This window comes from Zonotrichia albicollis, chromosome 1 (assembly GCF_047830755.1).
Source record: "Zonotrichia albicollis isolate bZonAlb1 chromosome 1, bZonAlb1.hap1, whole genome shotgun sequence".
NCBI lineage: Eukaryota > Metazoa > Chordata > Aves > Passeriformes > Passerellidae > Zonotrichia > Zonotrichia albicollis.
The window spans coordinates 90,144,103-90,157,956 of NC_133819.1; the positions used below are offsets into that span (position 1 = coordinate 90,144,103).

The window sequence follows — 13,854 nt, forward strand, 5'->3', positions numbered from 1 at the left end:
CCAATAGTCCGTATCTCTTTCTCTTCTCTCGCTCCTCTGCCGCCAGAGGGGACACCTCTGACCTTGGCTGATGTGCCAGCCCCAGGACAGACTGTGCAGCGCTCAGCCTGTGGGGAGGGGCCTGAGGGGCTGCAGAAGTGCTGGATGGCAGGGCAGGAGTGGCTGTCCCCTCTCGTGCTCCTTGGCGACAGTGCCACGGGGCTGCGCTGCCTTCAGGAAAGCCTGGGCTCCCAAAATTCATCTCTCAGCTGGCACTGGCATGGGTGGTCTCAGCAGAGGGGCCAAAGGGGCTGGAACAATGTGCAGCCCTGTGTGCTGTGTGTTGGGCTGGAGTCCTCCATGGCCATCTCCACTGAACCCCACATCTACCCAAGATGGCATTTTTCCTGAGCCAAAAAGCTGCTTTGGAAATGTGAAGGTGCAGTATAAGGGTTTTTTTTAAAAAAACAAGGGCTAGGAACATTCCTGCTCCAGCAGCTCTGGGTTGGTTGTGATCAACAGGGCCAGTGTCCATGAGCAACATGGTGCTGAATCTTAAAACAGTTCAAAGTGCCCAACTGATATGCTGGGCATCACATAAAAATGCCTTCCCCTTTAATTTGATTTTATTGCAGACAGGGTTGGGGTCTTTTTTCCATTTTCATTACAAATGAGTCATTTGGAAAATGGAAGTATTCCCCTCCAGTAAAAAAAGCTCTGAAGCATGGCTGGGATCACAAATAGCAATTATATTACTTAAGAGATACTTACAATATTGTGCAAGCCCTATTAAACTCAGTGGCAATGATTTACAGTAAGAGAAAGATACAGAACCACAAAGTGGAGGTGTGAGTGCTGTGATTCATTAAACTTTCTGTTACGTAAAAAATTCCCTGCTGATTTATCAGTTGCTTTGCAACCAAATTCATATTAAGTTGAGAATTTTTTAGGAGCACCTTCTTTATCCTTACAGCACAAGTTTCTTAATTTCCCCTTCAGACAAATGTTGTTCTTGCCAGCAGAGTTATAAATCCAAGGTCGCTCTTCTGACTTATCTTCTTTTGGGGTTCATGGTAGAAAAAGGGAGGGAGAAGGTTGGCCCTGGGTCTTGTAGTGCCATACAAATTTTTTTTAAACCATCAGTTTCTCATCCATGAGGTGTGAAATTCCCAGCTCAGCACTGTCCATGAACAGCAAACATGAATCTGCCCGATGATTCTCATAGAAGGTTTTTATGGCTACACAGTGGATGTCTTGCTGTTGCTGCTAAAGGAGCAAAGCCAAGGCTAAAGTGGGGTCAGGCTTAGGAAGAGCCTGCAGGAGCTCTCCAGGTGGTGAGAGGAGTTCTGATGTGTGTGTGGTGTCAAGGAGTGCATTAGAGGACCAGGTCAGTGCTGCCACCTGAGCCCGGTGTGCCCCTCTGTGTGTGTGCATGCCCAGGGCTGCAGAGCAGAGGGGAGAACTGGCTCTTGTCCTGTTGGGTAGCAGGAGCTGCTTGGGAATCTCACCGGTGCCTTCCCTGGGGTCTCCCAGTGTGGCCATGCATACTGTGCCCCATCACAGCTGCACTAGGGCTGCTCTCCAGGCAGCCCAGTGCCAAAAATGTATTTTTTTTTGTAAGCAGTGGTGTGACCAGCAGGACCAGGGCAGTGAATGTCCCCCTGTGCTTGGCTCTGGTGAAGCCACACCTCAAATGCTGTGTTCAGTTTTAGACCCCACAGTTCAGGAAAGACACAGTTCAGAAATTGAGGTGCTGGAGCAAGTCCAGAGAAGGGCAATGAAACTTGTGAAGGGTCTGAGCACAGGTCCCATGAGGAGCTGCTGATGGAGCTGGGGTTGTTCAGCCTGAAGAGAGGAGGATCAGAAGGAACCTGATTGTTCTCTGTAACTACTTGAAAGGAGACTGTAGGTGGGTGGAGGTTGTTCTCTTCTCCCAAGTGGATGATAGGAAAAGAGGAAATGGTCTTAGGATGCTGTACCAGAGGAGGTTTAGACTGGATATTAGGAGAAATGCCTTCACTGGCGGGATGGTCAGACATTGGAACAGGCTGCCCAGGGAAGTGGTGGAATCACCATCCCTGGAAGTGTTCAAAAGGACATCTGGAATTGTTCAAATGGACATTGTGGCTGTGGCATTTGAGGACTTGGTTTAGGATGAAATTATGGTGTTGGGTTAATCACTGGGCTCCGTGATGTTAGAGGTGATGTACAACCTTAATGATTCAAAGAGAAATGAGGATATGAGGGAGACAGAGAGAAATGAGGCATGAGGGAGCAGGGTGGGAAGGCACAGGCACCATCAGTCAGATGCTGTGTGTGGAGGGAGGTCAGGGGGGAGAGGCAGCAGCAGCTGTGCGCAAAGCCTGCGTGGGCAATTCGACTTTGCTTTCCCAATAAACATCTCCTGGTGCCAGTTTTGATGGACAGGCTGTCATTGTGGCACAGGGATTGTTTATCTGGCTGAAGGTGAAGGAAGCTGCAGGCCCAGGCACAGAGCTGCAGTGCAGCCCTGAAGCTGCCTGGGGTTTGTCCCCTGCCTGCTCCAGCTCCAGGGATCCCCTGTGCTGCACGAGTTCCACATCTTTATTATCATTGTGCTTGTCTGTGTGAAAGTCCAGCACACATGAGAACACCATGAGACCTGCAAATACCCACATGCTCTGCTGCTACCAGAGAAATCAGTGTATAGCTACATGTGCTACATACTTTTATATATTTTTAAAGACCAAGATAATGATAAGCATACCTCAGTAAGAACATGATTGAGCAAAATCAGATATAAAGACAATGAGGAGATGGGAGTTTAGCCTAGTGTACAGCAAATAGATATAAATACCCTTTTACAATCACTTCATATTAAAATAAATTTTCCTCATTCCCTCTGGCATTTAGGCAGTGACAGAAATTTATTTTTCTGTTATTAATAATTTCTGTAAAAAAATCATGCTGCTTTCTTCATGCAATATGCTGGCAATTGCAATTAACCTGTTGCTCAATAACAAAGTGATACTGGAAAACAAAAAAAGTTTACAGAAAGTTATTTTTCACATGCTAAAAGCTGAGGCTTCCCTTCCAAATAATGAATTCAGAAGATTTGTTTTTCTAGGTTTTTTCATAACTTCTGTGTAACTCCAAAAAGAGAACAAAGAGGACACTTCTCCCAGTCCATCTCAGAAGTCACCTTGGTCTTTATAGTATCTCATTTTGATCATCAAAGTCTCTTACAGGGGCATTTGATTGCCTTTCTTTCCCTGCTGGGATCTTGTCTGTCCTTCCACTGCTGCCCAGGTTACACAGCATAAGTGTGTTTCACCTAAATCCCAGAATAAAGTGGCATAAACAAGTCCTTAAAAGAAAGAAGAGGTGACACCCTTGGGTGTAGATTATAGATGTCTTGAGATTTCATAAGTCAATACCCCAAAACATCCATTGGGAGTAAATGACCTGACCAATAATAATTTAAAAATCCATCTCATAAAAATTAGGCACATTTTGCATATATGTGGGAGAGGCAGGGACAAGCAACAGGAAAGCAACTTACCCCACAGAAAGCACCAAGAACATTTTAGGGCAGCTGTAAATCTGATCACTATGCCATAGAAACAGAAGTGTCAATCCTTCCAAGATGGATATGGCAGACCTGAAGAATTGCCTTTATTTCCCTATGGTATCTCAAACACTTCCCTGCCAATGAGTGGGATCCACATGTGCAAAATGTTCTCAGAGCTGCCCACGTTTTCTCAGTTTTCTATGTGGCTTATTGCAAAGTCTGTGCAATTATTATGGTCCAGATTTTGCATTGTTGTGGCAAGGAAATTTCTTAAAGTTATTATTGTATTGTTCTTAAGAGATACAGGGTATTTAGACTTCTTTTTCCAGGCCCTGCTGCAAGTTTGTAAAGAACTATAATCTGCCTCAGGGAGATATTCCCCCTATAGAGTACTCTGCCCCAGACCTTCTAGTTAAAAAACAGAAAACAGACCAACCCAAACCTGAAACTAAGAGTTTCAGCCTGTGTCTTTCTGAAAAGAGATTGAAGAGTCTCATTCATCATGAGCACCTGCTTGCTTAGCTAATGCAGAGGCTTTGCCAAAGCAAATGGACTGGCTGTGTTGGGAGCAGGGAACCAGGGGGATCCATGAGTACCTGTGGTCAAGCTGTCTGCTCCTGACAGCAGATACCAAGTTACAGAGGCTAATTCTTGGCCCTTTTTACAAGCACTGCATTATAAGAAAGGAAACAGATTCTTTTTCACCAGTGTTTAAAATCTCCATGCCATTTCCTGTGGCACTCAATGCTCTGCAGCATTGAACTCTTTTATTAGACTCTGTCAGTGCTTTAGCATTACAGGAAAATTCATATATATCTATATATATCTATATATATCTGTGAAGCATTTATATTTAGCATTATGGAGAAAATAAAAAAATGGAAGAGAGGTAGCTGAACCACAGATTCCATAGTATGTTGGGAGAAACTATCAGCATCAGTAATTTGGAGGTGGGAGGAATTACAGACCTTAGAATCCCACCTTTTAAGAGTCCAGACTCCTGACTCAGTTCTGTTCCCATTCATGGCTGCAGAACTTTATCAAAGAACAGAGCAAAGCTAGAAAAAAGCAAAAAGCAGAACGTGTGTTTTAGGGTTGGTTTGTTTGTAGTTTTTTTGGCACAAGGAGAAATGAGGTATGTTGAGCTTGGGGAAGACAGACAGAGGTGGTCTAGAGAAAGTAGAAAGGGAACCATTTTTACTTGATGCTCACAGATCAAGGAGAAGGGTACATCAGCTGAAACTTTCAGGTGTAAAAACAAATGGTGATACTTAACACATCAGCAAGCTCTGCAAGTCACTGCAAGTCACTGCCATGGCCCTTGGACAGCAAAAGGAGTAAAAGGTTCAAAAAGAAATTGTCAGGCAAATGGGCTATGGAGCATAAAGGTAGAGATAGCAGCTACTGCTCAGGTGGTCTGTAAGCCTTAGGAGGAAATCTGAAATACCAGCAGAAATTTTATTTTATATCTCACACTGGTTTTACTTTTTTTTTCTTGTAAGGATGGGTTACTTCCACAGTCAGAGACAGACTACTGGGCTTGATGCACATCTGTGTGAGCTCTTCCACCCAAGTCTTGAGAGAGTCAAATTATCGATGCATGTACATGTACATACTCTGTGTGTGTGTATGTACATATGTGTATGTTATAGATACTTAAATACAAGTATTCCCAGAGTGGGTGAATCTCAGAGTGGGTCAGATTGCAGGGACCACAGGGCCGTCTGGTCCAACCTCCCTGCTTCAGCAGGGTCATCTTACAGCACATGGCACAGGATTGTGTCCAGATGGTTCATGAACATCTTCAGTGAGAGAGACTCCACAACCTCTCTGGACAACCTGTCCCAGTGCTTGGTCACCCACGCAGTGAAAAAGCTCTTCCTCACATCCAGGTGGAACTTCCTGTGCATCAGTTTTTGCCCATTGATTGCTTTTTGTCGTACTGTTTGGCACCACCAAGAAAAGCCTGGATCCACCCTCTTGGCACTCTCCCTTCAGATTCTGATATTCATGAGGTCCCCCCTCAGTTGTCTCTTCTTGAGGCTGAACAGGCTGAGTTCCCTCAGCCTTTCATCATAAGAGAGGTGCTTCAGTCTTTTACTCATCTTTGTGGCCCTGCACTTGGACCTGCTCCAGGAGCTCCATGTCTCTCTTGTCCAGAGTAGCCCAAAACTGGGCACAGCACCCCAGACATGGCCTCACCAGGGCTGGGTACAGGGGCAGGATGACTTCACTTGTTCTGGGCAGTGTTATTTATTCCTAATGCTCCCCAGGATCTCATTGTCCTTCTTGGCCCCAAGAGCACACTGCTGGGTCATGGACAGCTTTTTGCCAGGGCCCCCAGGTCCTTCACCACAGAGCTGCTTTCCAGCAGGTCAGCCCCCACATTTATTGAATTTCAGACAGCTCCCCTCTGCCCATCTCCACCCTGTCGAGGTCCCTCTGGAGGGCTGCCCAGCCCTCTGGGGTGTCACCCTCTCCTCCCAGCTCTGTGTCATCAGGGAACTTGCTGAGCAGGCCTCTGCCCCTTCCTCTGAGTCACTGATGAACACGTTAACACTGGCTCCAGTGTTGAACCTTGGGGGACACCACAAGTGACAGGCCTCCAACAGGACCCTGTGCCACTGCTGATTACATTTATTAGTTCATACAGTATTAGACTACAGTGTATAGTAGGCTTGGTATAGTCTGTGGTAGGTTTGGCTCCTCTCCCAAATGCACCAGAGGTGTTTGGTTGGATGCAGTTTGACAATTCCATCTCAGAGCAAGGCATCTCAGGCAGGTCTCTATATAAAACAAAATCCCCATAACTAAATGTCCCTTGAATGACTTCTAGAACACATCAGCTCTTGAATACTCAGATACTGCTCAAATTTAAGTGTAATAACATGTAATGAGAAAGGCTCCCCAGAGAGAGCCCAAGCCCCCAGCACTGCTATCCTTCCTGCATGGCAGATGGAGTTGTGTGTTCTGCATGAGCTGCAGGCCGTGTCACAGCTTGCAGAGGGTGTCCAAACATCCTGTTGTCACAGCAATGAAGAATGACTTTGGAGAGCTTCAGGCCAAAGGTTACCAAACCTCTCTTCCAGACACCAGCATCACCAGTGTCCTTGACCAGTGTGGACTGAATCCTCACTACCTAACTCAAACTCGTCTAGGAGATGGCACATTATTTGCACTGACCCACCTGGGTGACAGTCTGGGCATCACTGAGGACCCCCAGCACATACAAGTGGCAGCTTGCTGAGTGACCCCAGCAGGTGCCTGCTCTGCTGCTCTCCTCTCCTGCACCAGCTTCACTCCCTGCAGAGCCTGGAGGCCAGTGAGACTGAGGCATCAGAAGCAGAGGCTTAGGGGTCCCTGTGCTGCCCACAGACAGCCAGTGCAGGCACATTGGTGTGCACACAGACAGGCCAGAGGCTTCCTGGAGAAGCACACACCAGTCCTCTGCACTGGCATGTAGTCACACACTCTGAGAGATTCCTTGGGATGAGGACAGGGAGCTCAGCAAGGCCCTCCTGTTGTAGCAGGATGGGAAGTCCTGTGTGCATTTCCTGCCACCCCATTTTTCCCCCCTCATGGTTGCTCCTCTCATGCTTGTCAAAACTTGGTCTTTGTTTCAGCCACCTGGGTATCCACTTTGGCTTTCTGTTTGTCCCTGAGTGTGAAGCAAGGATTGCATTGGGAGGTTTTTCTTCTCTTGGTAAAACATGGACAACTGTGAATATCTTTCTGGCCAGTTACTCCAAGGGCTACAGTACCACAAAGGGTATTCAACACATTAGGGCCTGAAGCAGCAGGGAGAGTGGCAGGGGAAGGGCAGTCTCTGTATCTTGGCATATCCTTCTGCAAAACTGGTGACATTATCCTAGCATCAACACACCTGCAGATCAAAGTTTCCATTTTCTACTCATTCTGGCCATGGCTGAGCTTCTCGGGGCCCATCCTTCATTAACACAGAAAAAACTCCCCTCCTCACCCTTACAGAAACCAAAACATCTCAGCCTCAGCTGCTGGCTCCATGCCCACTTGTTCCTGGGGCTCCCCATGCTGGAGCAGACACACCCTGGGACACACATGCACACACACACAGAGCTCAGGCTCAGTTCTATTCACAACACAAGAGTTTTGGAAAGTTTCTCTAAAGGAGAAGGCGGACAAATTTCAGTATCTTCCTATGCCTGCTTCTGCCTGCAGTCAGAGAGCTGTAAATCCCACTGACTTTAATGCACAGTACCTCTCCAAGCAAGAGCCACGTGTATCCAGGGAGATGTAGGGCTGTCAGTGCTCTGGAAAGGTGCAGAGCCACACACAGCAGCTCTGGATGGTCAGCCTGGCTTCCAGCTGCTGCTCTTGGCTTGCTGCTGCCACTGGCAAGTGGTTTGGTTTTTTCAGCATCACAGCACGCTGCCATTTTCTGCCATGGAGACAGTGAAATATTCTTGAAACAGCAGAAATAAGATACTGACTTCACCATGTAGCAGCAAAACTGGATCTAGAGTCATATGATCATAGAGACCATAGACTGCACCAAAGATTCCCTCCAAACAGCAGAGCAAGAATCTTTTTGTTTAGCTACTGAGCTGCTCATAACCATTTTTTTAGCAATACTGCAGATTGCAGTTAAGTGGTTTTTGCTTGTGTCTGTGGCACTAATCTCAGTCTTTGTCCCGCTCCAGTTAATAGGCTGCATTATTGGCAGACAAGGCAGTAAGATAAATGAAATCAGGCAGATGTCAGGAGCGCAGATCAAGATTGCTAATGCCACAGAAGGCTCCGCAGAACGACAAGTTACAATCACAGGATCCCCTGCAAACATCAGCTTAGCACAGTACCTCATTAATGCAAGGTAAGTTGGCTTTGTAAGTGATCATGCTTCTGCGAGATTGCTCTGTCTGCTCTCCAGCAAATGTCTGTCCTGGGTAGATCCAGAAAGTTGCTTTGCAGTGTCCATTTTGCATAGTATTACTCAATTCCTAATGGTTTGTAAAGCCTGTATCATTAGAACCTGGGTTTGCTGTTGGCTGACATGAAAAGGAGCTTAATCCGGTGCAATTCCAGCTACATGTTGAATGAAAAAGCTGCAAAATCTGAATATTCATATTAGCATCCACCTAAAATATCAGTGGATAAATTAAATTAAATGAAAATCATAAATTGTTTAGAGGAAAAACACTTTTAACAGACCCATTTTACTATCCTGAATGGCAAATATAGTGAAACAGATTGCAAAATAGATTTAATTTACCAAGTGGAAATTGCCATTCAGAGTTGATAAACTGACATTAGGTTGCTGAAGAGGCACAGGATTTACTTCTTCAGAAACAGCACCACAAATCTGTAAGAAGCATTCCCTAATGAGACAGGGTGAGACTATCTGCTTTTCCACTTCCTGGTCCCAGAATTAATGAAAGCACTGGCTGTTTACCTAAGCCATGGTGATGGCTTAGGTCTCTTAACAGTTTTTATATGATTATTTAGAAGAATATTAAAATTGATCCCACTTTTATTTGCAATTATGTAGAGAAGAAAGTGCAATGGATATAGTGCTGTCTCATAGATCTCCTTGTAAATGCTGGACTGAAGCAACATATGGTGGGGGAGGGGAATAGCTATGTATTTTATGGCTTTTTTTTATTTTATTTTATTTTTTTTTCCCCCACAAAATTACTGTGATATGAATCAAGTTTTGTGTTTAACTATGTTTGCTGTTAAGGTAGTACAAAGTATGTGATTTATGTGGGAGCTGCAGTCACAGCAGGTCTGTGGCTTCCTGTGGTCCAGCCTCCTCTCCATCCCAGTTTTGTAGAGCACCAGTGCGATCGTTGGAGTGGAGGAATGGGATGTTTGTGCAGCTCTGTGTTACAGCAGACAAAAACACTGCTTTTCATAATTTAGCCTGAAAGCAGCTTCCTAGGGAAAGATACATGTAGGGGTGGCACTGTGAAAACTGAGATAAACCATTTCCAGAATCTTAAAACAACCTACAGCTCTTTTGATTTATATTCTTTGTAGCAAATATAAGTCACTTCCGTAAGCCCTGTAATCAAATAAAAATGTGTTCCCTCCTTTAACCCTTAAGGATATGTTCTTCTCTTGGTGTTCAGGGATTCCCCACACATCGAGACGAGAATAGACCCCTTCATTTTTAGTTGCACAAACACCATATGGCATGCATCTGGATCTCGGAAGATAACAATTTAGGATCTTGAAGACAGCTAAAGCATGCAAATAAAATAATGTACTTATTAATGGAGTTGCAGTGAGCTGCTCACCAGAGACAGAAACTCTAGTGAACAAAACTGTTTTGACTCATTTTAGAAAAATCTGTGAACTCTCACACTTCTGTTGATCACTGTTTAATGGTTCTTGTGGTGGAATGGGATCTATATGAGGTCTTTTAACATACTTTCGCAAAGAAGAAAACTCCTCAGCAGTCACATACCACGGATCTCTATCTATACCCTGTGAAACCAGAAACAAAGTATTCTGTTCCTGTTAAATTTCTAGATAGAAGTCATATGTTACCATCATCTACAATAAACCATCATATATTACTATGTACCATGTGTTGGAACTGTATTTAGATGAAGTGACTTCATTTGTAAATGAAGACTCCTAAAGTAATGTGTACTAAATTAAGCTGTAAGGTAACATAGGCAATTAAGGTGGCTTTTTCATTTTAAGAAGTGACACTGTTCCAGACCTGTCCTTTCACATGAGACATTGCTGTCCAGCCAGGTGCCACCACAGCAGCAGTGTGAGTTCAGTCGCACTGGAGGAGGGCTGAGCAGCTGAGAGGCAGGCGGGAGCTTTGCTCTAGTGAGGTTTAGGGGCTGGGGCAGGACAGAGGTGCAGAGCCAGGCTGCTGCTGCCGCTGCCTCTGTGTGCTGGGAGCCACCTCCTAAACCTGCCACAGGTGATCCTGTCTCTTTTAAAGACAGTGGCATAAAAACAGCTTTGGGAAGAGACGAATACAGCACCCAGACTGCCCAAAGTGTGATCTGCTATGTGAAAATAATAATTACAAGAAATAACAGCTATATAAGCATTCAGCATAAGGTAGATCTTTTCCTCCCCTGCAAGATCTATTGTTTGTGGGAATTGGTTTCCAGGGCCAGTATTTCTGCATAAACCCATGTCTTTCAGCAACATAAGGTGTAAAAAACTTATCTATCCACAGTATTCCTGAAACATATTGTGTGTGTCTTTAAGCTATCCTCCAACCAAAGTTGCTGTCTATAGAATAATTTATCAGCTTGCTTTAAGACTTTTATTACAATCTGGTGTTGGATATGTACATAGTATATTCTAAATTATAGATATATAAATATATTCATATCTTATCAAGACAGAGATTTAAATCTTATAAAGTATTGGTTTGATTCTGTATTGCTTACCCGAGCGCTGGCCTCTGTATGAATAGAGCGTGTCTTAGCTTGCTTGCAGTTGAAATGTCTTTTTTTCTGTAAAGCCTTCTGTCTCTTTAACTGTCTCCACTGTAGTAACAAGATTTTCATTACCCAATTCCATCTTCTTGCTTTTAAGATTGAACTGCAGTTTAGTTTTTCTGTGTACTATCTGACTTTGGATTATAAATGAATTTAGTCAGCAGCACTTGCTCCTTGTTGAAGGGCAGTTTCCTGAAGGTATTTTTTTATGAGAAGTTGATTCACAGACCCAACAGGACTGCCAAAGCCACACCTGCTCTCTTCTCTTGACCAGTTTCAGGTAATGCAGGATGTGGCTTTCAGTGTATATATTCAGAAGGTGCAGGCCTGCAGAGGGACAGTGTAAAATTGTCACTGTGAAATTCTCTATGAAGGCTGCCTCACCCTCCTCATCCCCTTTCATATGCAACGTTGTTGCATCCACAGTTGGTTTGGGAAATTGCTGCTGGTATGGGAGAGATGATAGCTAACCTGATGAACTCCCACCTTGTGAGTTGTCACAAGTAGTAGATGGGAAAGAGGGCAAATTACTGCTACAGTCATCCCTATGAGAGTAAGCCAGAGACAGGGAGTTGGAATGGCTGCTACCAACACCAGCTTTTTGGCCTGTGGGATCTGTTCTCCCTGCTAGTGCAGGAAAAAGCTTAGGATCAAACACCCCCCCCTCTATATCAGTAAGGATTTTTTTGGTTTTTTAAAATGCACAGTAGACATATTTGGAGTCACTGAAACACAGTCATGCAGTACCTTTCTATGGACCTCCATCCCAGAATAATACTGAGTAATACTAAAAATCCAACTGTATAAACTGAGTTTTTCAAAACATACTAAGGTATCACATGTAGTTCCTACACCCCCAAGTTGAGGATATACAGTGGAGTTGGAGTCTCTGATTGACATAAGCCCCTCTGTGTGAGTAGATGGCAAGCAGCACAAGGGTGCACTTCTCTCTGCTTAGAAAAGCTGAGTTTCTCATCCATGGGGACATATAAAGACTTCAGGGTAGGAAAACCAAAACTTCACCTCCCTCAAAGGAGTCTGAATTTCATACACTCTCCCTCCTTCCCTCCCAGCTCCTCACAGATGTGCTCCTTCCAGCTTCCCAGCAAAAGCTGCTGAGGTGTTTATGCTCCAAGAGCCCTCTTTTCTTTGTGGAGGAGAGAGGAGCTCGGTGCTCAAACATCTCCCTCTCTCCTCCACACTCCTCTCCCTATCTCAGACCCACTTCAGGTGTCCTTCAGACTCACCATCAGCAGCAGTGCTTTGGGAAGCTCTAGTCCAGTGTCCCCATTGCCTGTGTATCCTCTAGATCCTTGCATCCTTGCATGAGGCAGGCAGCATGCTGGTCATTGCCTTTCTCTGCAGTGGATGGCCATGGGGCTGTTACCCTCAAAACTGTTTTTAAGGTGAGAAAAAGAGAAGCCTTTCCAAGCCCTGTGTGGGGTGACCATGTTTCCTTCCCAGCCTGCAGCATGGCTACAGCTGCTCTTCGAGCCTGCTTGCCCAGCTCCCAACAGGGACCAGCACAAACCCTGTGCTGGGAAGCCTTCCTGAGCCTGATGGGGTGTGGGAAGAAAGCACCAAGTCCTCTGCATGGTCAGCCAGCAGCTTGCTGGCACTTCACTCTGGAAGCAAGGAGCTGCTACAGCTCCTCTGCTCACCTCAGGAGGAAGCCCAGGAGCCTGACAAGTTAGTAATTGCCAAAAAGACAACCCCAAACTGACTAGGAATACACATGCAATCACAGCTAGCAAAGATTTTCTAACCCATAGTCCTATTTCTATGCTAGGCTGCCATAGCTCCCAGCTGGTCACCTGCAAAAAGCATCCTGAAATTAGTATTTGTGTCATTTGCCAACCGAAAAGCCAGTGCACAAGCTGCAACAGGCAAATGGGCAAAGGGAGGATTTATCTAGGCAAACATTTTGGCATACGAAGACAACAGTGTGTCCTTTGAATTATTGTATTTTAATGTCTGAAAATGTACAGAAAAGCAGAAGTATATGGGCCAAACTCACCTTGCCTGCTGATGGGTGGAGTTAGATTAAAGTGAGGGTGGTTTGATTCCTACACCCTCCCAAGAGCCCATCACTGCCCTGGGCTTGGAGGTCAGGTCAGTCTGGAAGTTCCTGGTGCTGGTGGGGTCTGTCTGAGGATGTGTCTGTTGTATCCATGTGGTACCTTGTGTGTCAGCTGGAAAGCTTTGTCATGTTCACTGTAACCACTGTGCAGGCTCAGGAAGGATAGCACTGCTGTGCAAGCTGGGGTGTTCTTCAGTGTTCCTTTTTACTAATTTACTTATGATTAGATTGCATAAATATTTTGTTGTGATATTAAAAAAAAAAGTCTGGGGAAAGTATAAAGTGAAGTGAACACACTGGCTAATCTGGTTTGTTTTATATGAAAAATGCACATTGACCTCACAGTGAATGAAATGAAAAACTAACTCACTTAAAAAACAAAAAACCAAAACAACCAAAACTTTATGCCTTAAATGGAAGCAGCAAATTGTTGCTCAGTCTCCTCTCATCCTAGCAAAATGATTAAGTGTACTATTTGTGTCACAAAACTGACAAATTGAAAAAAATTACCAAAACCCCCCGCGTCCCCCTTTCAAAAATACCCTAATTTTGAAAAGCAAAATTCACCATACCAGTGCTGGGGAGTAAACTTCATAATTATTTTAAGTTTTCTTTTAAGTTTCATTTTTCCATCTTTTTACCATTACCTGCATTCCTTAGATTTCTTTTTTTCATATGTAAAATGAACTAGCAACACCCCCATACCCTCTTCCTTTTTCTTTTTTTTCTGTTCTGAAAGAACTTTAGTCTCAGTAATGTTTTCCCATCAAATCATGGAAAACCCTTTTGTTATT

At 44.6% G+C, this 13,854-nt stretch overlaps 1 protein-coding gene across 25 annotated transcripts in view; it reads left to right on the forward strand.

The window, feature by feature from the left end:
• The window catches only part of LOC102071518 (poly(rC)-binding protein 3), a 502,832-nt gene that overhangs the window by 471,361 nt on the left and 17,617 nt on the right, over nucleotides 1-13,854 (forward strand). For 19 of the 25 annotated variants that reach the window (XM_074546639.1, XM_026791003.2, XM_074546643.1 and 16 more), the window contains one exon: nucleotides 8,209-8,378. The exons of 4 other annotated variants lie outside the window; for them this stretch is intronic. In XM_074546639.1, the coding sequence (XP_074402740.1) occupies nucleotides 8,209-8,378 (170 nt within the window). Of the gene's footprint in view, nucleotides 1-8,208; nucleotides 8,379-9,611; nucleotides 13,343-13,854 lie in introns of those variants that run through there. 2 more of the 25 variants (XM_074546685.1, XM_014264265.3) reach the window with 2 other exon arrangements.